The 26,940-nt window shown below is 42.1% G+C and overlaps 2 protein-coding genes across 2 annotated transcripts; one reads left to right on the top strand and one right to left on the bottom strand.

Annotated features, from left to right (window-relative positions):
• Positions 1-169: 169 nt before the first annotated feature.
• Positions 170-19,237, bottom strand: fyna (FYN proto-oncogene, Src family tyrosine kinase a). Its single transcript, XM_046413172.1, has 12 exons — positions 19,045-19,237; positions 12,200-12,456; positions 9,463-9,559; positions 8,723-8,821; positions 8,410-8,513; positions 7,870-8,019; positions 7,588-7,752; positions 6,705-6,884; positions 6,285-6,361; positions 5,754-5,907; positions 4,377-4,508; positions 170-1,804 (listed from the first exon to the last, which is right to left on the bottom strand). Exons 2-12 carry the CDS (start codon positions 12,444-12,446, stop codon positions 1,596-1,598), a joined length of 1,614 nt encoding a protein of 537 aa, XP_046269128.1. The 5' UTR covers positions 12,447-12,456; positions 19,045-19,237; the 3' UTR covers positions 170-1,595.
• A 2,765-nt stretch (positions 19,238-22,002) lies between these two features.
• Positions 22,003-24,696, top strand: LOC124072391 (myristoylated alanine-rich C-kinase substrate-like). The gene is made up of 2 exons (XM_046413803.1): positions 22,003-22,391; positions 23,397-24,696. Exons 1-2 carry the CDS (start codon positions 22,296-22,298, stop codon positions 23,952-23,954), a joined length of 654 nt encoding a protein of 217 aa, XP_046269759.1. The 5' UTR covers positions 22,003-22,295; the 3' UTR covers positions 23,955-24,696.
• Positions 24,697-26,940: the final 2,244 nt, after the last annotated feature.

Raw genomic sequence — 26,940 nt, 5'->3', positions numbered from 1 at the left:
TAATTTCAGGTGTGTCTGTTGACACTTCAATGATTGATTTCTGCTGTCAGTTTTCCCCTGTGGCTGAAAAATGTGAACCCTATGGTGTTGTACATTCTGGAGAGAGTTCAGCTTTCAGAAGCTACTGTCAAGTGTTCGGCGCTAATTGATTGGAAATGGAGTTCACAGGACCATGATGACAAGATTATTTATTTCAAAACCAGTTGTGTACACATAACAGACGGAGACAATAAATAATGCAGTGACCAGAAACATTTCCTGTATATCCACAGAATTAGGGTAAAAGAAAGTGATTCAATGAGTTTTTGTTCACTTTTTCCACCCATGAAACGCAACTTAAATACAAACAGAAATGGTGTCCTGCCCTGTAGCGAACCTTCTCACCCACAGGGAGACCTTTCATACTCAAGGATGATTAAAAAAACCCACATCATTCAGAGCTGTATATTTCCCTGAAAAAAACAAAAACAAAACATAATTATGTAATCTTAACATGTGAGACTGGCCAAAATGTTGAGCAAAAATAATACAAAGTTATTAATCATGTTTGGTCTCATAAACAACATGTTATTTTTCAGATACACATTATGGAGGGACAAACACAGGTACGATCCTTCACATCCTGTCGTGTGAGTGGCAGTTTGTTTGTTTGTTTGTACGTTCGGCTGCTGAAGCGAAAAGACGATGCAGAAACTCTTACACAGCCTGCTGCCATACAGCAATGCAACATACATTTTAAAATATTGCCAGTATAATAAGCAGTCAATGGTTGTGGTCGGAGAGGAAGTCGGTCTCCTCCTCAACTACGAGAAGCAGGAACTAAAAGTTTACTTTAAGCTGATCTAAAAATCATTGGCTGAAGCTGAAATGAGATGAATGCTCTTAATATTAGTGCAGACGGCATACGACTTTGGGTGGAAGAGTCCATGATCCACTAAGTTAGTGTGTAGAAAGCATGAAGGCATTCTCTTACATTATAAGAATATCACTAAACATGAAAAGGCAAGAACAGGTGTTAAAGTACATCTAAGTTCCTTGAGAAGAGGAGAGCGGTATTGTTATATTAACCTTGTAAAAAAAAGGTCAGTGGACTTCCAGAAAAACCTTAAGATACTTCGAACCACGATGTCTAACTATTACCATTCCTACAATTATTATGCAACGATCAGTTACCAGCTGTGAGCCGCACACGTTTTTCTACGAGCCGTAAAATCTGAAATGACTTTGACCTCGGATTAAAAAAAATCTACACGTTTCCAAAATATCAAAAGTAATATAAAATGAAACAAAAAAGAGATAAGTAAACAAGCAATTTATATTTACACTACATACAAGTTACACGACACAACTCCTCTTATTTATTCATGGCAGTCATTTTTAACTCTTCAGTCACCTCAGCGTCTCCTCCCTCCCTCTGCTGATTTGATAGTCAGTTTGCAGTCGCAGCTGCACCGTCCCTGTTTATATGAAGCTTGGAAGTCAAGAAGTAAGTCGATGAGCTTTTTAAGATCGCCACAAGATGAGAGAGAATAGGTGAAGTCTGGCTCCCTCTGGTGGAAAGCCAGCAAAATGACATGAGATGAAGGCAGCGGTGCTCAGAGATTATCTCCCGGCTGGTACTGAGGCTCAGTGGCAGTGAAGTAGTCCTCCAAAAAGGCCTGCAGGTACTCGAAGGTGGGCCTCTCCTCTGGGTCTTTCTTCCAGCACTGCACCATCAGCTCGTGCAGGGATGTGGGGCAGTCCTGCGGACACGGCATCCGGTAGCCTCGCTCCACCTGCTCCAGCACCTCGCGGTTGTTCATGCCTGGAGGGAGGAACGTGGACAAAATGAGGCAAATGTGGCTGAGAGCTCGTCTGTAAAGCACCAACCTCACACCATTTGTTTCTTTTAAATAAGATGAGACTTCTGCATTCACAGAAACAAATATAGGATGTTACATAATATTCAAAAGCAGAAGAAATCTGAAAAAAATGGACCTTTGAGCTTCCATTATTTTGCAGCTCCATGCTTAATAAGAGAATTGGAGGACCACTAATGGTGAATTTTCCAGGCTTATAATAAAAAATATTTGAGAGCTTAAAAAAAAAAAAAAAGACATACTGGCTTATATTAATGTGTTTAGAAAAATTTTGTTTACTTGCAATTTTTACAAAACTTCTGATAAAGATCATTGTATGTAAGACATTACTATAAGCTTGTAAGTCCTCTCCAGTAGACAAGTTTCTATCACGGTTTCTAATGTAACTCCTTCTTACTTACTGGGTGATACGACCGAATTCGACCGACGTCACACCAACTAGCTAACTAGTCACACTAACTAGTACACACTAACTAGTCCCTCTCCAGTTCAGGGATGCTCTTGATGTAACAGCCCATTTTGTCAGCTTTCTCTTATACAGCAGAAGACATTTAAAACAATCACAGAAAACGTCTTCCTCCTGATTGGCCAACATTCGCATCTCAGTCAGTAAAAGTAGAATACGTGATATTTATTTAATGTTTATTTGTGTTGGGAGAAGGACACAGCATGAATCACTGCGCTGCCATTTATAATACACATAAGTCAACTGTATAAAACAGTATTCTGCACTCACTTGATATACACTGATACACTGAGCTCCGTGCAGCACAGAATCAGGAGCAACTGCAGGCCTACAGATGTGTGCTGGAGCTTATGAAACGCCGCATGAATGACAGCCGAGGGGGCGAAAGTAGCAGGAGGTGATTATTGTCAGTTACAGCATGGCTTTGAGGTGGGCCGTGTGGCAGCGGGCATGACGGCGAAATAGTGAGCGCTGACAGGTTAAGTAGAGCAAACTGGAATTGTCTCTCTGAATTAGCTCTCAGGGCCTTACTGTGGCTTTTTCCTCTGATAGCCCTTTTCACAGCAGTCATTTTTACTCATCATAGCAGGAGAAGCATACCATCCACTGGTGGCTCTGTTCTCAGCGGTGGCGGCTAAAGAGAATGCAGCCATCAATATTTTATTATTTACACCTCTGGTTTTCTTTATGTGCGTGTCAAAATTTCTTCCATGAAACAGATCTATTCATGTCTTTAAGTTCCTTAATGCTACGGGTGGGAAATCCTCCCTGGATGACATATTGTAAATAATGGAGCTGGAGAAGCCAAAAAATTAACTCTGCTTAATGCAATGAAAATTATTACTCAGTTTACCGTCAGATATGAACAAAAAAAAGCAAATCTTCTTCTACTGAAGCTCAGGGTCATTATTTGATTATCCAAGATTTTCAAGATCGATCTGCTGTTGATCATCTAATTGATCACTATGCTCCGGCTGCCAGAGAATTCCTCATCAAGCTCTGTGTGGGAGTTTGATATAAATTATGATCTTCTTCTCAACCTTGAAATGCCAGCAGACTATGGTCCATCTAACCAAAAGACTTCTCCATTTTACACAATTTTAAACTTAATATTGGCAAAAGCTTTGTTGATATTTGGCAGTGAACAGTAAATATTTTCAGGGTTTTGGACTGGCAGTTGGACAACACAAGACCTCACCTTGGACTGTGGGAAATAATACAAGTTATTCTTCAAATTTCACTATTTTCTGATATTTAATTGACAAAGAAATTGCAGATTAATCGATAAGAAGATAGCTGTCAGCTGAAGCCCTCCTTGAGTATCCTATAATAATCATTTCAAATTTCTGCTTCTAGAGCCCAGCGACACCACAGTCCACCCTCTCAGGCGTTTTCGCTTGCGCTGCCTGGTCATTAGAGCTCCACTCAGGTTTGTGTGGGCATGTGCACACTGTGCATCTCAGTTACTCTCCTGCGCATTTTGTTTCATCGGTTAGAGCAGAACATGAACTGATATTATTCTTTCTAGCTCAGAGAGTTTGGAAAAATCACATATTTCCCATCACAGCTCCACCTACCTTCCATCTAACTCGAGGTTTAATCAGCCAGAGTTACAGAAACACTCGTGTGGGTGTGCAGGGCCTTTAAATCACATTTGAATCACTGATTTTAGAAGGTGCTTTAAACAGTACAAGTATATGAAAAAGCTACTCGTATAGAGTGATAAGAATACCGATAGTTATTTTTTACCCAGGATGTTTGGTTTATAGCAATTTAATTTGTTTAAATGCCTAAAATATGCTGTCAAAATGCAAATGGAAGATAAACAGGAAAACATTTCACATGTCCACACACTCATCTGGGAACATCGCTCTGCATAATGCACATTATAATGTACATTATGCAACACGCTGCTCTTTATTTAGCCTACAGAACCACGGCCAGCGTCTCAGCAGACTCTAACGCTCTCGCGCTGCATTAATCAAACATGAGCAATCACCTGGAATTTAGCAGTGATCACACAAACGATCCGCAGAGCTGAACACACTCACCCGGGTAGGGCACTCTGCCCTTGGTCACCAGCTCCGTCAGCAGGATGCCAAACGACCACACGTCTGACTTAATGGTGAATTTCCCGTAGAGAGCAGCCTCAGGAGCCGTCCACTTTATAGGAAATTTTGCACCTAAAAGAAATTCAGACGCATGACTTCTAGTTTTCAAAACTTTCTCAAACTGACATTTCATGGTATTGTACTGTTGCAATTCAAGCAGAAAGACTAAGTAGGTCAGGCTCTTCTGTATGGATTTTTCCCCCCCTTCGTCTGTGATTTCAATAGCACGGAGATGTGAGGACATTATAACTTCCTCCAGGTAACAAAAGGAAGAATTCCATAATCTCTTTGTCTCCGTTTGCACTCGGCCCAAGAACAAGTAAATGTTAAAATCGCCAACAAATGAGTGACCGAACATGTTGACAAACGGGATTCTGGAAGTCGTCCTCGTGCAGCTCACGTCTGCCAACACAGTCAAGGGAGAACAATGTTATTTCAGGGTAGGGCCATTTATTCTTCATCCCTTCAGTGAGAATAGACAATGACAGATGGATTTTTGTGCATAACACGTGCTCTGTTTTAAATCTTGCACTGTGCCCTTGTATAAATGTCTCAGTCTGTTGTTTTTGTGCCATGTTGTAGCCGCGTGTGCTTCTGTTTTCCACCGGTGTGACCAAGACGAATTCCTGCTCATTTACCGCACTTATTCTGAAAAGCAGCGCGCGCGTGTGTGTGTGTGTGTGTGTGTGGCTGTGCGTAAAAAAGTGTCTTGAAATTGACCAAATGGAACAAGTCATCCGCCAGCCCGCCAGCTTTTTTCCTCTGACAGTGAGGTTTTCAGACGTTGCTGCGTTTGGGGACCAACAAAATACTGGAGAAACATTAAAGGTCAGACAGCAGATATGTACGCAAGTCATAAGTTCATCTCAATCCCAACAAAGTCCTGTAAAAAATATATATATATATTTCCAGACTAGGACAAATAAATCAAAGTTGTCTCTTCACAGAGTTGCTGTCAGTGGTATCCTCAAACTTAGGAAACACTTTGTTGTAAGTGGAAATTTACTCAGTTAAACAAATCACTGAAAACTCAATGCAGCTAGTTCTTAAGTAGAGATTAAATTAGGTGCTAAATTAACAGAAAGACAAAATTAACGTTAGTTTGTGGCTTAAAGAGATCTTCTCCACATTAGACAGCTCTTTAATAGGTTAGTGTTATCTTAGCCAAATCTTCCACTCAGTAAACAGGGTTTAGTAAATCACTAATTTGAAACTAGTAAGTATTTACTAGCAAGGAGCTCACACAAAAAGTTTTTTATATAAATCTTATATAAAGATTTTCAAAAAAACTGGTGCAACCCAGAACTGCAGGCCTACCTTGTCTTGCTGTGTATTCGTTGTCCTCGATGAGCCTTGCCAGACCAAAGTCGGCAATCTTACACACCAGACTATCTCCGACTAGGATGTTGGCAGAGCGCAGGTCTCTGTGGATGTAGTTCATCCTCTCAATATATGCCATGCCTGCTGCCACCTGGGAAATGGAGGAGGTTTTTTTTTCCAGTGAAGATTGTATCACCGAACAGTCTCAAGGTGATTAAATCTGCACTAAGAAAGATTTTACAGCCACTTTATAAGCCTTAAGAAGAGAGGCTACAATACAGAGAAGGATCTCTTAATGGAGAACCTCACAGATTTTCCATATTTGCAAAATAAACTCAAGTGTTCTGTGTGATTACTTGTCGACAGTGTCAAGATGGAAATGGCTGTAAGTGTGCAACGCTGAGCTTAAACTAATAAATTTGTAAATGGCTGAAAATGATTCAAGTCAATTAAGAGAGGAAAAAAAAAATCTGTTTCAAAGTAACAAATCCACAGCATCAACACTTCAGACTATTTTCAGCAGTGCACCTGAGCTGCCATGTCCACTAGATTTGGCAGTTTGAGGCCTCGTCCTTCTCCGTCTTTAAGGAAGTCAAGCAAACTCCCTAAAGACAGAAAATCAAATGAAAAATGAGTTAGGATGTGTTTGTCTCGTGTTGTCTTCAGATGCCAGATCTCAACTCAGATTTGGATCAAAACTGAAGCAGATCGTTGCAGCTAATGTGACATCAATTCTGGGTTTCCGCCACATGTTACCCTTGGCTTGGACTTTTATTTGTTAGTTATTGCTGTGGTAACTGAGGATTGCTGCAACAGAGCACCAAGCTCTAAAGTAAAACACATAATGCACTGTCCATGCAAATGCATAAATTATATACACCCTGTGTGGGTGTGCGTATGGAATATTCATAGTGTCTTATTTTAGTGTCAGTTTAAAACAGCAGCTACCTTTGCTCATGTACTCAGTGACGATATAAATGGGTTCTTCGGACACCACGGCATAGAGCTGCACCAGCTTGTCATGTCGGAGCTTCTTCATAATTTGAGCCTCCTCCAGGAAGGACTCTGGTGACATGGTGCCAGGCTTCAGAGTCTTGACCGCCACCTTGGTGGTGCCGTTCCACGTGCCTGTCGGGACAAGAGTGAAGGTTGTTCGAGGGTAATTCTCCAGAGGTTAGCATCTGGCATTTTATTTTGAAATAAAATGAAGTCATCTGGAGAATGTGACTCCAACTCTGACAAAATAAAATATAAGAGGTATGGAAGGACATAAAGGTACATGGAAGTCATGCAAAATGTGCAACTAAAGTCTACTAAAGTTATCAGTAACCTTCAGATTGTTGCCACCCATGTTTACCTGGCTGGTAGTTTAGAATGTAAGTAAAATACATTTATATAATTACAATTTTAAAAAACAAAAGTATTGGTAACCAAAGAATAAACGAAGACTGACCATCATCCCAGTTTAAATTAGGGTACACTGAACTTAACTGAACTAAAACAGCATGTGTCTGAAGTGAGTTTAGATAAACCATGTCAGAGAAGCCTAATTAGACACAACAAACCCACATACACCAGGGATTAGCCAGCCTACAGGCCCTTTGAGATCCTGAATCCAATCAGAAATAATGTGAAGTTCAGTCAAAAGGGGCTCTGAGATCATGCAGAGACGTATCCAGCATCTAATTTTCACTGAAAACAAACACTCCTCCCTGGGAACATAAGCTGGGTGTTAGTTTTGAATGATCCAACACAAGCAGTATGTTTCGCAACACCGCTCACAGCTGTCCAGTTCTTTAGTGCCAAAACTCAACGCCAAAAAGATACACACCCATCCAGACTTCTCCAAACTGGCCGTTGCCGAGACGTTTGATGAGCTGCAGCGACTCCCGCGGGATCTCCCACACGTCTTTGGTTTTGACGGACAGGTCAGTCAGACGAGGCATGCCTTTGTGGCACGGCACGATCAGTCGGCAGCACAGCCCCGCAGCCCTGGCTGGATCAACCATGTAGTTTGACTTTTAAGTAAAGCAGTATAAAACCATATGACACTGCAATTTTAAGAGAGGGAAAATGTTTTGGGTTTGTTTTTCTTTTTGTAGCAGAGTCTCACCAGAGTAGTGCTGTACTAGCTGCTGGAGTGTCTCAAACTGGGCCCTGGTGGTGATGTAGTAGCCTCCATTGTCCAGCTTGCGAATCTTGTAGTGTTTGACATGGTCTCCCTTGATGTCATCCCAGTCCTGGATGGAGAGGGAGTAGGCCCCTGGAACAAACACAGCACAGTGATAAAGGAGGAAACTGACAGATTCAAGAGGACTAGAGCAAAATCTGTGGTAAGACTTGGCCAGTATGTTAGAGAACATGAGGGAGACCAGGATAGGTTTTTGATGAGAGTATATAAAGAACATTGTGAAAACGTTTTAGCAACTATATTGTTAATGACATGATGTCAAACTGAATATTAAGTTGAGGTATTGCTCTGATTTTATTGCAAATTTGTCCGTAAAAAAAAAAAAACAGCTTCTACTGCCACATTGCACATTTAAATACAGTGTTGCTAAATATTCATTGATTCACAGTTACTTCTGCATGCTTCATGAACTTTAAAAACATTCAACATGCCAACATGCTGGCTGCCACTCAGTGAAAGTACCTTTGGTTGTTTCACTCTCACGGATGAGGAAAGTGCCTCTGGCGTTGCCATTGGAGAGCAGTTGCCTCTCTGCGTCCTTTCGGCCTAATTTACCAAAGTACCAGCTGCAGAGGAAAGAAGAAGGAATCAAACTATGGAGTGCGATATTTGGTTTAACCGATTTTAAAACTTTCAATCTTTTATTCTTCCTTTAAGTGCCATGATGTCACATCTAACAAAAGGCAGTGAGATGAGCTCTCAGATATTAATGATATGCCCTATGTTGATGAAGCTGCCATGCTATTCATATAAAAAAAAAAAAAGTTTCACTCACTCCTCAGCTTGGATCGAGTCCACTGGAGCAACATAATTGCTGGGAATGTAACCAGACCCACCGGTAGTGAGAGAACGAGCCTCCCACCAGTCTCCCTCGCTGGGGAAAGCAGGACAGAAAGAGATGGCAAATGGAGGCAGGTTGGAATAAAGACAGAGGCAGATCAACATTTACACATTACGCACAGAGGCACAAGTAAACACCGGGTAGTGGGTGATCAGATTTATTGGCCGTCTTTTCTCTGAGAGATGAGTAGAGAGCACATAAAAACAAACATTTAAAGCTGTTGTTTTCCAGTGAGTGGGCTCCGACAGTGAATCATCTCTTTAAAATCCAACTGAAATTACATTTAGTCATCCTTTTTGCAGTCAAAAAATAATGTCTATATATAATGTTATATAAAATAATGTTTTTTATAATTAAAAAGGAAGAAAGAAGGTCTCTTGGGAAATATCAGGAATGCTGGTCTCAGCCAGCTGGAGGAGCGCTCCCTCTCTGTTTGATTGACAGCCCCTAACTCATCATTAAAATGTGACAAACCAGTCAGGCTTAACATGTAACACAACCCTCATAAGCCACATCAGGTCTATAACAGAAGAACCCGCTCCCTTCGTCTGTGCCTGTGAAACTACATCTCCATTCCCAAAAGCAGCATTTAGACATTCTTGACAGACAAAAAGCAGAGATGGAGAACACGCCCGCCACCCTTGATGGTGTCATGCAGATGTTTTCACACTTACGTGCTGTTGAGGATCTGGAACCTCTCCCCCTTCCGGAAGCTGAGGTCATCCTCGGTCCTGGCTTCGTAGTCATAAAGAGCCACAAACAGAGTCACTCCTGCAGGGAAACAAAAAGGGACATGATGTGGACATGATGTGGACATGGGGTGGTACAGTTAGAAGCGGTGAACCGTATGAACCACTTAAAGTACAGTGTTGGGATTTGTATTGTTGTTTTATTGATGTGGTACTATTTTCTTTCTAGCCAACTACACCATATCAGTGCACATTAGGAAACATACATCTACTCAAAGACAAGAAACAAAGCAGGATGCAAACATTAACAGCATCCTCCACAGCTGAGCTGTAACATTAGCTTGGTTAATTAGCTAGTCTCCCATCCGTGAGCAGATGCATGTTTCCTTCTGTACAGTGATGCAGAAAGAAAAAAAAAGTTCCTGCATGAATCTGCTAACGACAAGGTCTGTGGATCATCTTGAGTGATTTCTGGAAAGAGACATTGCTGTTGAGTTTTTCAGATCTATTTTTTATGTGCTCTGAGCACCACAACTGAAGTGCCATCGGGTTCCATTATATTCGAGAAAAAGCTGCCACCTCTACAGCCAATATCTCCAAAACTCTGTAACACACACCAAACCGGTCTAGATGGATATATAGCACTACAGGTAACAAGAAGAAAACTCTGACTCTGCCTCATTCTCGCCACTCTTGCAAGTGCTGTTTTCAGCCACAGGAAGAAGCTGGAAAAGCTCTGATAAACTCTACCTGTTCTACACCAAAGGTGAGCAAACAACATTAATGACTAACTAGTGAACGTAGCAGAGCATTTAGCAGCCAAAGAACCAGACATTTCCCTCAGGAGCTTGTGAACCACAAAACCGACCGAAGAGGAGAGCGAGCATTGGACTGGACTGTGAGGTGGTCTGTACCTGCTGGATGTGTAAATTAGCAACTGTTTGCTAAGCTGTTCACCATAACAGGTTTGTTAGCTAATAACATGTTTAAGCTGTGTTTACAGCTTGTTGTATTGTCCCCAAGGGGCCAAAAAAACAAAAAACAAAAACAAAAACAACAACAAAAAAATCCAATTATTATAGGTTTAACATGCAAATAAATAAAACTCTTTGTTTTGCATACAAAAAACAAATCTGACACAAAGCCTTATCAGACACAGCATCCTAGAATGGTGAGGCCAGTCAAATATATCAGATGTGATTTAGAACAGCCCCTGGGGTCCCTGCATCTCTTAATAAGCCTGAAAGTATGGAATGATTTCATTTTCTGATTTGGTCTGAATCGTCCCTGGACAGTCAGAGGTACAGTGCTGCACTAAAGCCCGGCACATCCGCCTATCAAAGCAGTCTGACCTCTGAGACAAAGCTAACAACAAACAGAACCGCTCACAGTCTTGGAGGCAAACATGCTAACGTCTTCGCAGGCTGGTCAGATGATGTTTCTGCTCCACTCCGTCCTTGTCTTCACTTTTCAATCTCAGACATTAATGTTGCTTTAGTGCTCCCCTCCCCGACTAATTTCTTATTCCTACAAGCTGATTGTGCTGACTCCACAGACTGTTTATCTGCACTAGTGGGGAAAAAAAGCCCTAAGTAGTTGACACCAAAGCAAGGAGATGCTCTTCATTTACGCATCACACATCATATGTATCTTTAAAATCTTGAGCGTGGGACCGTAAAAGGCCGGTTCTCCTCCACAGAAACACTTCTTCTGCTCAGTTCAGCACAGTGTCTGAGCTTTATGGTCATCAGATGTGCCTCACAGGGCAGCAGCAATAATTTAGGTCACTCTGCTTTCCATTAACTTTCAGCCAGTGGACACTCATCTCCTGCAGGAAAAAAATGTTTATAACAATAACATAATGTCCGCACTCAAAAGAATAATCACATATTTATTTGCAATAAGAAAAAGCTCTGATGCAGTTCATCTAAATCATCCTGTATGTCTGAAGTGAAACCTTTTTCTCCTGATTACCTTTTTTATTGAATGTTGGATGGGGGCCATACAGTGAGTGGTCCTCACAGAGTTTACAGCTTTCCAACTTAGACTGACATTGTATTTCTCATTTAATTGCCCTGTTCGTAATTTGACCTCCATTTAGTCACATTTCCACTTACAATGTCACCCTGTCTTAAAGGAACAGTTCGACATTTTGAGAAATGCTCCTTTTTGCTTTCTTGCGGAGAGTTGAGAAGATCAATACCACTACCATGTCTGTGATGTACATACAGTATGAAGCTACAACTTGAAACTGGTACACTTGGCTTAGCATAAAGACTGGAAACGGGGGAGGGGATGAAGCTGGGTGTGGCTCTGTTCAAATGCTTTTTCTGAAAGTCACTGCTCCCAGCCATGAAACAGTCCAGCACACAACCCCACATCAAAGATGCATCACGTTAATTAAACAGATTAATTAAACTGTATAGCGCGAGTAAAAGTCTGCATAGGACTGTGGAGGACTGAGCATCCGTTCTGTCCACAAGCCTAAACCAACGCCTGACAGTCTGTAATTCTCTGAAAGAAAGTAAATACATGTAAATTCCACAATGTTGAACTACAGCTTTAGAGAACTAATCAACCATCCAAACTCTTTCACTTGTATTAGTGTGGGTCAATTGTTTTACACATCATCAGGGTGCCTGACATGACAGAAAGTGTCACAGCAACAGCCTTCAAAAACCTGATCCAGCCAGTTCCCACTGGTTACAAACAGTGACCTCACCTGTTCCGCCCCGAGACCGAAGCGTCCCAGACTGCGAGGACGTGTGGACCCCCCCGAACACGGTCACCCCCTGCGTGGCGCCGCTGTGGAAGTTGTTGTAGTTGGGGATGGCGGTGACCCCGAAGCTGGGGTAGTGCTGCGGCGTGGGGTCGGACCCATAGCGGTACCCCGAGTTGTGTGAGAGGCTGGTCTCCCGGTCATCAGTGAGTTTTGCTGCTTCTTTATCCTTACATTGGACGCAGCCCATCCTCTACTTTCTGCGGGTGGAGACAGAGAAAGGATGGAAGGATGGCAAGGATGAAATTAGTATGTAGGTAAAATAATAGCTCAAAACCCCTCTCCACTGGGGAAATTCTGATTCAATATCCCATTATTTCAGAGCTTCCTCTGAGAGTTACACAGAGCCTTGTGAAAAATCTTTCAATTAGGCTGAAATTAAACACGATACTTTAAAAGTCCATTAGTAATTATGCGTAGGAACATACTGTAACATGACAGAGCTGCAGTGTACTGTTGTAAATACTTGCACATGTTAATGATACATCACGTGGAGAATATCCAGCTTAACTTGGCATAAAATGATGAAGCAGCACTACTTATTATGGTTTACTTTTCCATCTTACTGCATGAATTTACGCTCATCCATTGCATTTACAAGTTGGCATGCACTTTATTTTTGTTTTCTTTACAAGGAGCCACACACCCAGCTATATATTCACAACGGCGAGATAAAACACACAGGCAGGCCCTTAACAGCAAACCACTCCCTGGCTTTACACTGAGTCTCATGAGGGCGACCAATGGAGCCTTTGGCCTCACGAAAGCAAAGCTAAACCAGTTTCCGTAATGAATGACTGCTTTGCCAATTAAAAAGAGCCTCACCATCTTTGAAGACCCAGTTAAACTAATGCACATTTCTGCTCACCATGTCCCCCTTTCAAGCCCACAACACAACCAGGAAGAGACCAAGAGCTGAGAGCCCCGATGTGTTTCATCAGCGGTAGTGGCCAGCGGAGACGGCTAATTGGAAACATACTTGTTTACAGTCGCTGTGGATGGAAAGAGGTGGTGCTGGGGGCAAACGCCAGTGCTGCACCAGACAGAGGAGGAGGGGAAACCGTTGCACCGCTCTTGACCTCAGCTACAGGTTCAGATCCACATTAAGAGTATAGCTGCATCTTCTGACAAATGTTTTTTGCCAATTATACAGACAAAGCAAATAATCAATGTATGACAAAAAACAAGCAGCAGCATCACATATCTGAAGAGGATTTTGGAGGTAATAGTTTAAGTTCATTACATTACATGATTTATAGCTGGAAGGATATGATAATCTGTTAATTATTCAGCTAATTTTCAATCAAAAATCGAAAGTAATAAAATAATAAATAAATAAATACGTCAGTTTGCTGGCCCAAATGATCTGAAACCAGAGGCATGTCCTGAAGGACACTGGAGCTTAATTGTTACAAGGAAAGCTACAAGAGTGTATTTCTTCAGGCCTCTTTCATGTTTACTGGCAAGAAACTCAAATGTCTACATCAGAAAAAAGTGCAAACAGATGTGTCGCTTGCTGCAGACTGCGAGTACTGCACCTAATACTGAAATCAAATGGAAAAAGAAAGTTAATGCACTGACTGGCCTTAAACGGTGTCACATTTGTCACTGACAGCAGTATTAAGCAAAAATAAATAAATAAAATTAAAAAAGGGCATTATTTATTGTGGGTTCATCTGTGGACTTGATACTTGAGTAAATCACACTTCCATACCATTTAAAGCAGCAAAAAGATAAATCACACAAACTTAAAACACACTACCAAAGTCCAAATGTGCAAATAGCTGCAACCCACAGGTGCATGGAAACACCACATACAGAGTTCACCTCCTGTGCACAGCAGTCTTACATTTGCTCCACATTGTTTAACCAACTAAAGAACAGAGACTGCAGACAGAAGGAGATCATTGAGATTCATTACAGCCAATAAGAGCCCATTAAATTCTCAGAAATAAAACAAGCTCAGCGATAACATTACAGTATAAGCCCAGGCCAAAGCCACAGACTGAAACACAAGGAGGTGGAAGACTTAAAATACAAATAGTCTCCCATGACATTAATATCTGCATGTTCTCTCTTCTGCCATTAACAGTGCGCCTCTGCTCACTGAAGCACCTACAGCAGACAATTTCCATGTAAGGTGAAATGCACAAGTCCCTGCAAAAGAGCAGAACCGAGAAAGCGGCGACTGTTTGCCAATGATAAATTGTCAAAGATACTGTAGAATTTAAAATGTTTCTGATTCCAGTCCATAAAAGCTGTTTTTTTCAGTTGTTTATAGAAAAAAAAGCTATTTAAAGACAGGGTAAAGACAGGGACTATGAGCTGTGGGACACTGTGATGTGCCTTTACACCATTTTATGATATTTTATACACACTTTATAGACTAAACAATTATTTAATTAATCAGAAAGAGCTATAGAATACTTAATGAACTGTTAGCATCGGTTTAAAATAAAACCTATATGCTGATACAAGTTAAAATAAAATAACCAGTCCATACCAGCCTGTGGTGGTTGATGAAAGCAGCTTTGGAGAACTGCACAGGCAAGGAAATATTAACAGAACTGACTGGGGTGACACAGGTTAAGTCTGTTTTCTGGTGCATTTTCTCTTTAACTGCACTGCATCCCCTCCTGGAGGGATCAGAGTAAATGAGGGGAGATCTCATGTCGCCGTGCTGCCTGTGGGGATTATGAAAATCTCCCTGCTCCCGAAGTAAAAAGGCCAGGGACTACCATAGCTTTGACATATCTGTAACCATCCTGCTGCACAGCAACTAGGCCATCCTGAATTGTTTATATACATATGTTCCCTCTCTGGTGTTGTTTTTTTTGGCACAGTGTTCGCTCTGTAAATATTTGCGTATGAATCATGTTGTTGAAGTTGCTGAATGAGCGCTATAAAAATCCACCATCTTTGGACCTAAGAAAGATTCTACTTTAAAAAGGAGAGCCTAAAGTAATCTAGATTTGTCAAGTCTAGCTCGAGCGCATTGGACAGCAGCAGGCAGATTTATCACATTTTCACAATCATATAATAAGAGGCTCGCAAGGACTCGTCACCGGCTTACAGATCCAAGGGACGTCTGCTGTCTGTTATTCAATTACACGCATGGATTGACACTATGGATCATGTCAAAACGTCAAGACAAAGCCCTGCAACATAATGATTTCAGGTGAGACACACAGTCACGTGCTATAGGCTCCTCCATGCCCGACCTGCAGCGCAGCTTCCCCCTGCTGAAAGAAGACCAAGTGATGCACGGAAGCCGCGGGGGCTCGTTCCTGTCCGTGGCACCGCCTGGGTATCGCATGACCACCTCGGCTTCATCATGCTATTTTCAGGCCCAAAATGAACAGCTTGCCTCCGAGAGGACCTCAGTGGCGTGACATGGACGGTCCGGAATAGAGAGGCAGAGAGCGCAAACGCAGACAGGCAGGGCCATCGCGTTAATTCTCTTCATCTTGATTGGCTCAAGATGCAGTCTGAAATCTTCTGAAATCTCTCTGACTTTGATGTCTGGCCAAATCTTGTGGATAGTATTTGTCAATGCTGCAGCAAGATTCCTTCATATCAGGAAGTGGAGAGAGATGAAGACGCCGAAGACGGGGTTAGCGCCACTACATCACTCAAAGCTGCTGGGATCGACTGGAAATTAATTTCCCAAAATGGGGGCCTTTATTTTGATGTCAAGTGTTAAATCATCTACAGTAACACAGAGAGCTGGGGGGCATAATGAGATACTCGGCTGTTTATAATAAAGCGGCCAGATCAATACACTGAATTGAAAAGGACACACATGTCAGGGTCACAGAGTGTAACTGATGGATTCAGCAGGAGACAAGCCTGAGAAACACCCATATGTTCAGTCACATCATGAGCACTGGTGTTGACTCCCCGGCACGGAGCGGAAATATTTAGACCTGCTTGATTAATAGGACGTTTCATCAACTATGATTCTTAAAACTGATCAACTGTTTAAGTTAGTCATCAAATGAAAACACCAAACAGCTTCCCCATGTGAGGATTTCTTGTTTGGTTTTTGTTTTAAATCATCGTGCTTGGGATAAAACGCAACATTTGAAGACTTCATCTGTGAAAACGGTGTCTCCGAGACATTTCATAGACTAAACAAAATCATAATCTATTTACCAAAAATGCAATCAGTCGATTGATAACAAAATAACTGTAAGCTGCAGCTCTGTTCTCAAGATGAATTAATTACTCCAGTAAATCCTGACATATAAGAAGTTGTAACCCGGGCAATTTTCATGCAAAAATGACAAAAGAGAAATTAACCAATTCCTGTAGGAACACAAGCTGACTGGATGTTATTCCTTTCATGTATTTGTTATCATAAAACTAAACTAAAGAAGTCCTTCAATATTGACTTGCAAACTGTGCTCAGCTGATCTTTACATTTACAAGGTTCTCCATGATTTAACCCTGATGAACTTACAAGCCTCTCATGAACACAATCATTTTAGCAATTCAACACGGACTGTAACGCGACAGCTCTGTTTAATTCCAAATGTGGGGTCCCTCTACACTCGGATCATTGACATGGTACAATACAAGGTCAAACCTCCCACGCCAATGCTACCGAAGACGCACTCGCGACGACCTCCTTCAACTCCGATACGCAACTTTCTGTTCATTCACCAAAGAAACAACCAAAGACAGGCTTGTTTTCTGTGCTACTGTGAAACTGTGCTCACTGGATTTGGTACAACTCTGACAAGCTCCTCCTTATGGCTGCCATTCTCTGAATAGTTACAATATTTGCTTGTGTCGGACAAATGAGTTCATTCAGCGTGTCAACAGCAAGACAATGGCCACGTTTTACTCTGCTACAAGATTATCAGCACAATGAAATGCACTGTTAAGGCTTTCAAAGCATTCTTCCACATACTGAATGAAGTAGTCACAAAACCCACAGCTGAGCTTCATGCAACATGTGTGTGTGTGTGTGGGCTTTAGCCTAACAGTGTTTTGGTGTCACAATGTTCACAGTCTATGTGAGAGCATGATGACTCGGGTTGTTTCGATCACTGAGCCCAACGTAAACGTCCATTCACTCGGCGAGATTTGTGCTCAGTAGATGAATATTTTCCAAATAAGAGAAAAAGGAAAATTAGAATAACATTAACTTTCCTCCCCCCTTTTTTTTTTCCACAAACAAGAGCAGATTCCCGCTGCTTCTGCCTGTCAGAGTGCGTTGACAGGAGGAGGAGGGGGGCTTAATGGGTCTTTCCAAATCTTGTGCCAGTGGAGGGCAATGTTCAATGTAAGAATCCACTGGAAATAATGATGTGGTGGATCGACAGCAACAGAGGATGGACATTTTCTGGCAGAACAGAAAAACACTTGGGTCAGGCCACATGGTGTGTGAGTGCTGTGTGTAGATCTGCAACAATTAGATGATTAATCAAATAGTATGGTGTCAAGAAAAGTGTTTTAGAACTATATTTCAGTTTAAAATTCCAGTGTCAGGTTCTCCAGTGTGAGGATTTGCTGCTTTTCTCTGCCACGTTATATCATTACAACTCGAATATCTTTTAGGTTTTGGACAAAAAACAAGACTATTTTTTAAAACATTTTATGAGCTCAAACAATTTAGGGGTTAATCTGCTCTTTATTTACTCAACTTGGGAAGAAAGAAAGAAACTAATAATTATGTCCATCATGGATTAATCTGCAACTTATGTTGATTTTCTTTTTGTTCATCAGCTCAACTAATAACAGCTGCAGCCCGAGTGTTGTGTGTGTGACATTTGTTGACTGTCACAAAACAGGCATACAACTATTAGATATCATGATATTGAACTCATTCCGCTTTAACCAAAGCCGCGAATCAACACCTTACAGTATTTCACGTTTGTGATGACAGGTTTCATTTGAGTTTAAGTCATAGCAGACTGTGCGTGACTCAGTTGTATGTACAGAGAGGGCCTGGGGGGTAATGTATATGCTCCATGAACCAGAATATGCAGCACGATACATATCACGCTGCCAATTGTGGAGTCATTCATGGGCCAATGACAGGCTGAACACTCACAGCTTCAGGGTGCTGAGCGCTCATCACAAAGCAAAACCCAACTGCTCCCCAACTTACTGCACATGGATGAAACTGTACCTCTGTTGATGTAGTAGTGTGCAATTATGTAGCCTGTACCCCCCCCCCCAACACACACACACACACACACACACACACACACACACTCCCCGGGTGTTTGCCTGCAAGATGGATGGCAGAACCTCCAGACACATCAGATAACCCGATTAGGACAGCTTTAATTGGATGTTTAACAGCGTGGCAGCGCAATTAGATTAAAGCACATGACGATTGTTTTGGGGTGAATCAGTTGGAAGCTGTCTGCAAGCCGTGGTGGCGTTTCTCATGTGTGTGCACGGCCTCAGTGGTCAGCACCGCATCCATCCCTCCTCCTGCTGCTGCTGCTGCTGCTGCTGCAACACAAGAGCCCCCTCTCCACAATCACAGCACTGCAAACACCAACCCACAACCACCAGCGCCGTTTTCTCTGTGTTCACGCCTTCTGAGGGCAAAGTTGTCTGTCAAACACATGCATCTACATCTGCAGAAGGACCGGGAGGATTTTCAAAGAGCCACAACGTGTTATTTATCTCCTTTTCGCTCTCTTTCTCTCTCTCTCTCTCTGCTAAGATGAATTCATCTCGCAGTCTACACAGCGCAAAATAGGGGACGAGGCGGGTGCACCAATTGAAATTCAACACAGAGAGAAGGCAAAAATAAGCGTGCTTACCGCAGAAAAATCAAGATTAATCCATCGGAGTTTCCAGGAGGACTTTCGTCTGAAGGAAGTCGCCGGTGTTTTCTGCTCTCAGTTGCTGTTTATTTTTCTCAGAATGGAGAGAGAACAGCGCTGGGAAACCCGTCCGTGCCGATTCAGAAGCTCCTGTCGCCGCCGTGCGTACAGATGATGACGACGGAGGCCAGCGTGAAGCTCAGAACAACAGCAAGCGCAGCTTCCGGTCGATCCTGTCAAAACAAAGCTCATATTCTCGGTGAAATGGAACGTGTCAATTGCAGGTGAAAAAAAAAGAACAAAGATAAAAGAATTTAACGTTTTTACTCAGTGCATAAGATCGTAATAAAATAATTCCACTCATGATGTGTTAAAATATTAAGTACGTACAGCACACGAAGTCCACATTAAGCTACTAACTTTTGTGCTTTTTATTTTGAGATATAAATGCAGTTTTATTTTCCGGTTTATCTGCGTGCGTCTTGACGCAGCTGTGATTGCGTACAGCTGATGCGCATCCACGCAGACCAGAGAGCTGTGATTGACGTCGCTTTTCTCCAATAACAGATTACAATCCACAGTGGGAACGCCTCGTCGTCTGTGGAACGACTGAAAAACAGGGCAAGGCTGGCAAATCGTTTTTGTTCAAGTGTTGGGCGCTCTCTTTATATATTTTCATTTTGAGTCTTCAAGCGTGAGTGAGAAACACACCTCATGCGGGGAAAGACACATTAATTAGGATTAACATGTACATTAGAGCTAAAAGTAATTCATAAATGTTTAGGTATAGTTTTTATATTATTGGTAAAGTCCCACCCTAACGATCAAAAGGCAGAAAAAAATCACTTTTTGTTTCAATGATGTTCAGCTGAGGCTTATCAAGTGGAAAACCGTATCCGTATGGATGAAAACCTCAGCAACGTTCAGCCCCTGAGAAGGATTTGAGTGCGAATTGCAACATGTATTGTAACAATGAGGGCAAACAATCCTACTGGGATTACAATATGTTCCTTTTTGATACTTTTCAAGGATTTATGGTGATTTAAACCTGCTCAAGAATGTAATTATGAATCACAGTGTTGACCTCTGAACTTCAGTCACGTAATATTCCTCCAGTACTGTAGCTGTTTGGACACCAAACACGCACTTCATAGTTTACTGACTGAATAAGCTGCTTAACGGCAAGACAACAGAAAAATCATTTACTCTTTTCTCTCTCTCTCTCTCTCTCTCTCTCTCTGTCACTCTAACACACACACACACACACACACACACACACACAGAAGAGGCAGCCTGGTGCAGATTGTTAAAATGTACTTTTGCAGCAAACTGATGTGCTTATTGTTTACAAAGAAGCACATTCACCATAAACCTCAACTGTCTGGAAAACTGTGTGGTCACTGGAAAATAAGATGTTTTTTTCTTTCCTTAGATGGGACATTTACAGACTTTAATTATTAATTCATCAGTCCACCTTGCACACTAACATGACATCCATCCTGACTGGTGAAATGTCTTTATGCCTGAATGTCTGGCTAACATGGTGTCACTGAGAACACTCCATGCCCTGTTGGCTTTGTCCTCTTGTTTACATATTCATGAAAGCTCACCACAATAACTGCAGCTTTGCATGTAATCAGAATATCACAACAATGAGCGTGTCCTAGTTGGTCCGATGAAGGGAGGGCTGGCGAAAGAAGTCTCCCTAATCCTCAAACTGTTGTCTGCACTGCTTAGTTTTTGAACTCACTCTAATTCTCCATAACAAGGAGTCATGATCGCTGTAAAGTGCTTGACGTGCAGCCTCTTTCTTGAAGCCATTTTGGAACGGTAACCATGGAGATGTGGGTCATGCAGTGACGGCAGAAAGAGTGGAGACTTGTGGCTGGTGGCGGAGCCGGAGCACTGCAGGCTGCAGGAGCAGAGGGCCGTAAACTCTCATTATATCTGGGTCACTGGGATGCTCCAGCTGCAACATGCAGACAAGACGCTATTATGCAAGAAGAAGGATGAGGAAAGTTGTGGACATGGGGGGGGGGCTTATAGACGTCTGTTTACTAAGGGAGACGTATGTCAGGAGGGTGAGTGGAGATATAATATGAGTCCAGCTGAGTTGTGCTTTCTCAGCTCAGCTGTCTTAAAAACATGCTGTTGTTGTGGCACATGCATATCCATTCAGAAGTTGTGATAAACAGCATCCATGGCTCTCGCTGTTGCCGCATTGTACATCAATACATTTAACTTTAAATTAAGTTAAAATATGAGCTTTTTTTTTTTTTAAAGGATCGACAAAAATATGCCATAATATTGTAGTGACATATTCTGGCACGTTATATTGTATATTGTTATGGTTGTATATTCATATAATATGCAATAAAGATGTAGGCTACATTATTGCATATTTTATTGTAGCTAATCACAAAAAATACAGCTTTATTACTCTTGTAGGTGGCACAGACTGTATTTACAAATAAATGGCCAAAATATTTGCAAGTGGACAGAATGAATATTTTCTAAATATCGCTGTATTGTTTTGTTCAGCACGCAAACAACATCAACTGAACGTCACTGAGGCTATTTCAAACCAAAACATCAACAACAACACCAAAACAAAACAAATATTGTCCATTTTTATGTTTGAACATGTATTTAAACATACTATTCAGTATGGGATGGTAAATTCCCTCCTTGAAATCATCGTCCAGCTCAACCTGCAGGAGCTTGTAGACAGCCATCTTAATTATTTTAGTCAGAAATCAAATCAGGATTTTGCGCTCGAAATTGGGTATAAAAGCAAGTTGTTGGCCATGTTGTTGTTGTCTCTCCTATTGTCCATGCCCCCCACCCCATCCCGCACCCCCTGCCCCTCGCACTCCATGCCCCCCCATTGGATTTCGGACTTGTGATTGGTGGAGCCGCGGTGGCTTTGTCGTCATAGCCCCAGTGCCCATTCATCAGTGGACTTGGGCGTTGTACTCCGCATCTCATTTGCGGCGGGGCCAATTTCTCCATTTACGAACTCCGCACGGGGGGAAAAAAAATTAAAAGAATTCGCGTTTCTTTTTGCATCTTTCGCCACATTTTGCAAGTTCTCACACTTCCGTTGGCGGTCACGTCGGTTTCGGGCTGATTCCTCGGCTTCGGTTTGGAGAAGGAGGTGCCGGCGCTCGACTTGAATTTTTGGGAGGAAGCTTGCGGTCTTTGTTCAATCATTTGATCGTTTGGGTTCCTTTGTTGCACCAAAAAGCATGGGAGCACAAATCTCCAAAACCGCTGGAAAAGAAGAAGCTGCGGTGGAAAAGCCAGCAGAAGGCGCAGCAGTTGCAGCAAAGACAAACGGACAGGTAAATCACGTTTTAATTATCCTAGTCCCAATTGCTCGAGCGGAATTTTGTCTCGTTTTAAGCAATGTGTTGCGTCAATGGCGTGCTCCATGTTCCCCTGGAGCATCCCCACGCTCACCGGCATTCAGGGAAAGTGGCCACATGTATCCATGTTCACCGGCAGTATTTTGCGTCTTTGTGCAGCATTGTTTCAAACAAAGGGGAGGTTTTTACAAATTGATACATTTTTAATTCATCGTTTGGATATGAAGATTAGGCGACACATCTAATCTCATTAGTCTTTATTTTTTCTGGAAATTGTTCAAATGTCATTTTTGATTGGTTAAATATTGCTCAGTTGGTCTGGGCCTGCAGCTTCCCAGACATCGTGTCTGTTTTCTTTCATTCATTTGGTTGAAATGTGTGCAGCGGGCGTTTGTGGCCGCTCTCACTGGTGGCATGGCCATTTTAAAAAAGCTACCACGCCTTTGTTGCCAGGTTCAAGAAAGGAGCCACGTTTTTATACGCACACGACCCCCCAAATCAACTAGTTATAGAAAGCGCAGAGCAGAGTGAAAAAAGTGTAAAAAATTAAAATAACACACATCGATTAACTGAACGGCTCATTTAAAGAAAAGGGGCGGAAAAAATCTAAACCTAAATTCCTATGTTGTATATACCGGCTCCATACCCGAACGCCACCTGGCGGTTCCCGGCGGTACTGCAGTCTAACAGCCAGCCTACTGCTGAAAGCCACAGATCTGTCGTCACTCTCCTAGTAACAGATGTTGCTGCAGTTTTAGGTCTTTTTTTCCCATTGGTTACCACCAGTGGTTGAATTTGATTAAATATCACAGCACTCCAGATTTTGTGGGGAGCAGTCTTGCGTCCACATGTTCAAATGTAGGCTAGTTTTGGTCAAGGAGATGCTTCATTACAAGAAATCAAGAGTCAAGTTCATTTTCTTCTTAAATAGCGTGATGTGCATGTTCAAGAATGACATTTTAACTCTCTACTTTATTCCAGGAGAACGGTCATGCCAAGACCAATGGGGATGCCTCTCCGGCTGCAGAGGACGCCAACAAAGCTGATGTTCAGGCCAACGGCAGCACTCCTACCGAGGAGGCGCCAAAAGAAGAAGGCGAGAAAGTAGAGGGAGCCGAGGCCAGTGACGAGAAGGAGGCTGCCGCCACAAATGGAGAAGCTTCTGCCAAGCCGGAGGAAGGCACTCCATCCACCAGTGAGGACGGCAAGCAGAAGAAAAAGCGCTTCTCCTTCAAGAAACCGTCCTTCAAGCTCAGTGGCTTCTCTTTTAAGAAGACCAAGAAGGAGTCTGAGGAGGCAGCAGCAGAAGAAGAACAACCAGCCGAAGGTGAGAAAGCACCGGAGGGATCAGAGGCAGCGCCAGCTGAAGACGCCAAACCAGCTGAGGCAGGCGAGGAAGGAGCCAAGGAAGCAGCAGCTGAGGAGCCAAAGGCAGAGGAGGAGGTGAAGGCACAAGAAGTGGTGGTGCCAGAAGGAGGAGAAGAGAAACCAGCTGAAGCTTCACCTACTGAACCAGAGGCCACGGCCACCACTGAGTAATCCTGCTGAACGAGAAACCGGAATGAAGGAGGTGATGGAGCCCGTATGAAGGAATGCGAGGACTTGTCTAAAACCAGGGATTTTTTTGTTCATTTTTTTTTGTTTGTTTTTGTTGGTGTTTGTTTACTTTTCCAACCATCTCATCCATACTGACTTGCAACGTCCTTGGCAGTGATGGAGAGGAGGTGTACTGCAGAGTGTGCTGCCTCCTCACTGCTCATTGGTGCTTGCATTTGTGACATGGGTGAGTGTGAAAGTGCGAATGTGAGTGTGGATGTTTTTCTACATGAAACCATGACTGTGTTGACCGTTGCTGAATTTGACATTTTATCTAAGTATTCGGTGCTGGGCAATTGGATGTAGCAGCTAAAGCTGTGTCTGCAAGATTTGACACGTTGTGATATTTAAAGGGAAAGTCCGAAACCAAGACTTAAATGTTGTCTTTGCAGTGCACAGTTGTTTACAACTCTTGAAGCTCAATGCTCCTGTGGACACAACCATTCCTGAATAAACTAGATTTAGTTAACTGTCGAAACAATAGGTGCTCATCACTTCCCATCTAGACTCCACTATTTGAAAACTCTGTAGTAATGCACGTTGTATAGAATTTGATATTACTGGTTTTATGACTGAGATGTACCTAAATGACTGAAGTTTTTAACAGATTACCCATTGTAAATGAAGTTTTCTTGTTTTTTCACCATTTGTAAGATTGAATAAAATTGGGAGATGTTTTAAGCAACTTTTGCATCAAGCTGTGATGACTGCAACACCATGTTAAAGCACACACATTAAGGGTTACGGGTGTCATCTTTGGGCAGCTTTTCTCTTTTTTTTTTTTTCTTTTTTTTGTACATAATGAGGCTCCACCTTACTTGGTATGGAATGCAGTACTGCTTACAAACTGGTTTACAGGTGTTCACTTAATTTTCTGTGAGTACTAAATAAATGCATGAAGGTTGAGGTGGCTTACTTATTCATAATGTTTAGCAGATTGATGGCGGACTGACGTTTCACTATTGTGGAAAATTAGGAATATATTCACATTGTTTCCTTGCTTTACAGCGCCCTCCTGTGGCTCATTATAGGTAAAAAAAAAAATCAGTTTCCCTCACTCATTGTGCATATTTAAATAATCTGTAATGGGCAGGATATCTCAATATTTGTAATTATGATTATGTAACATATCACATTAGGAGAAAATAATCAGCTGGAGCAAAGTGATATCCTTTAGTGGTTTGTGTAATTAGAAGATAAATACTGAACAGCCTCTGCACTGGAGAGATGCAGCTCCTTTTCTAGAGTAAATACATTTTACATAAACATCCATCAATGCAGTGATTGGCTGAACCGTAATCACGATAAAGCTGGTGCACTGCACTCCTGAGGCCACTGTAGGCACACCAACGTTTTAGCACATTTTCAGACCTAAATTGTGTAATTATCACAAGCTTTTCTTTCTCTAAACCAGCCTCACAAAGTAAGACATGATTGCTGCCATAGCAGTTTTTTAAAGAATTGACTGACTTTACAACATAATTATGTGATGAGATTTGAGGTTACGTTGTGTTTGATTCAGTCATGGATCTGCTGGTTTTGCAACCTAAATGATAGTGTTTGAAACAAACATTTTTACAGCATCTAGAGTTTTAGTATCTACAGCAAACAACTGTGGCACAGACCTAATGCCTGTGCTCCCCATCGACATGTTAAGATTTCTTCTACAAAACCCCAAACCCCATAAAAACCAGCAGAATCTTTTTAAGAGTTGAGGAGTTTGCTGCAAACACTCCTCCAGGGTGTTTTTAGCCACCCACAGCTGTACCCATGCACATTTCAAACCTTCTATTTCCTTTGCACCCAGTTTAACCCTGTGTACTGCAGCCTTTTGCCACCACAAGAAGGGTGTGTTTTACACATAATATTTCTATTTCTGTTTCCTGGTCTGCATGTCCATGTTGGTCAGGTTGTTGAGGGATTTGCTACCCATTTCAGCCCTCAGTGTGCCTCACATGCATCTCCCAACCATGTATGAATCCCATCATGCCACGCACAGAGCAGTTTAAAGTGCCCTCAGGTTGTTTTGCTTCTTCCTAAACAAACGGATACACAACCGAATGAGATACATGTAAGTAAATACAGACACGTGAGCCAGCTAAAAAACAAAACTATATCAAAGTGAAAAATATCCCTTGAAGCTCAACAGATAATTTTGGAGTGTGGCTTGTGGAATCGGCCAGAACCACCTCATGCACTTACCGCAGACCGTGTTTGAATGGCAGTCCCCTCAGATGGCAATCCCCAGCGGTTTCCTTCAACTGGATTCGTCTCTTCTCTGTCCCTCGGGCCCCTCACCTAACCACCATCTTGCTCTCTCTTCCTGGGAAGATCAAACAGCTGCTGCCTTGCCAGAGGACCATCCCTGTCCCTCATCCCACAGACTAGGAGTATTTTCAGCACACCTATATTGAGACGTGCATGGCAAAGTAACTTTGGTCAACTCTGGCTGCCAAGCAGCAACCATGTGGGGACAAATCCATACTCTCTGATCCCCATCAATCTCCAGTGGTGTGAAGTAACTAAGCAGATTTACTCAACCACTGTTCTTAATTTAGTATTGTCATGTTAAGGTTGAAGACACATTTTAGACCAATATAGTTATCTCAGTTTTTCACAATTCCTGACATATAATTGAGAATAATAGAAGAGAAAATTATTTATTTCATCTTCTATTTCTCTCTGTAAACTTCTGACTCACATTCTCAGTGAGTCAGAAGTTTACAAACACTTTGCCAGTATTTGGTTGCATTGTTATTGTCTTTGGGTCAACTTCCACCAGCTTCTCACCATAAGTTGCTGGAATTTAGGCCAGTTCCCCCCTGATATAACTGGTGTAACTAAGTAAGGTTTGTGGGCCTCCTTGCTCACACAGAAGCTTTTTTAGTTCTTGCCTCAAATTATCTATTGGACAGGCGACCAAATGAAA

This window comes from Scatophagus argus, chromosome 15 (assembly GCF_020382885.2).
Source record: "Scatophagus argus isolate fScaArg1 chromosome 15, fScaArg1.pri, whole genome shotgun sequence".
NCBI classification, from domain to species: Eukaryota; Metazoa; Chordata; class Actinopteri; family Scatophagidae; genus Scatophagus; species Scatophagus argus.
The sequence above is the reverse complement of the archived record's forward strand: the minus strand, read 5'-3'. Positions and strand labels throughout refer to the sequence as shown.

Excerpts from the sequence above, each read along its gene's own strand:
- fyna (XM_046413172.1), bottom strand. The coding sequence starts at position 12,446 with ATGGGCTGCGTCCAATGTAAGGATAAAGAAGCAGCAAAACTCACTGAT. Across the intron at positions 9,560-12,199 it reads TCGGTCTCGGGGCGGAACAG|GAGTGACTCTGTTTGTGGCT; the intron begins GTGAGGTCACTG and ends GTTTCCCTGCAG. Across the intron at positions 6,885-7,587 it reads GTTTGGAGAAGTCTGGATGG|GCACGTGGAACGGCACCACC; the intron begins GTGTGTATCTTT and ends TTGTCCCGACAG.
- LOC124072391 (XM_046413803.1), top strand. The coding sequence starts at position 22,296 with ATGGGAGCACAAATCTCCAAAACCGCTGGAAAAGAAGAAGCTGCGGTG. Across the intron at positions 22,392-23,396 it reads CAGCAAAGACAAACGGACAG|GAGAACGGTCATGCCAAGAC; the intron begins GTAAATCACGTT and ends ACTTTATTCCAG.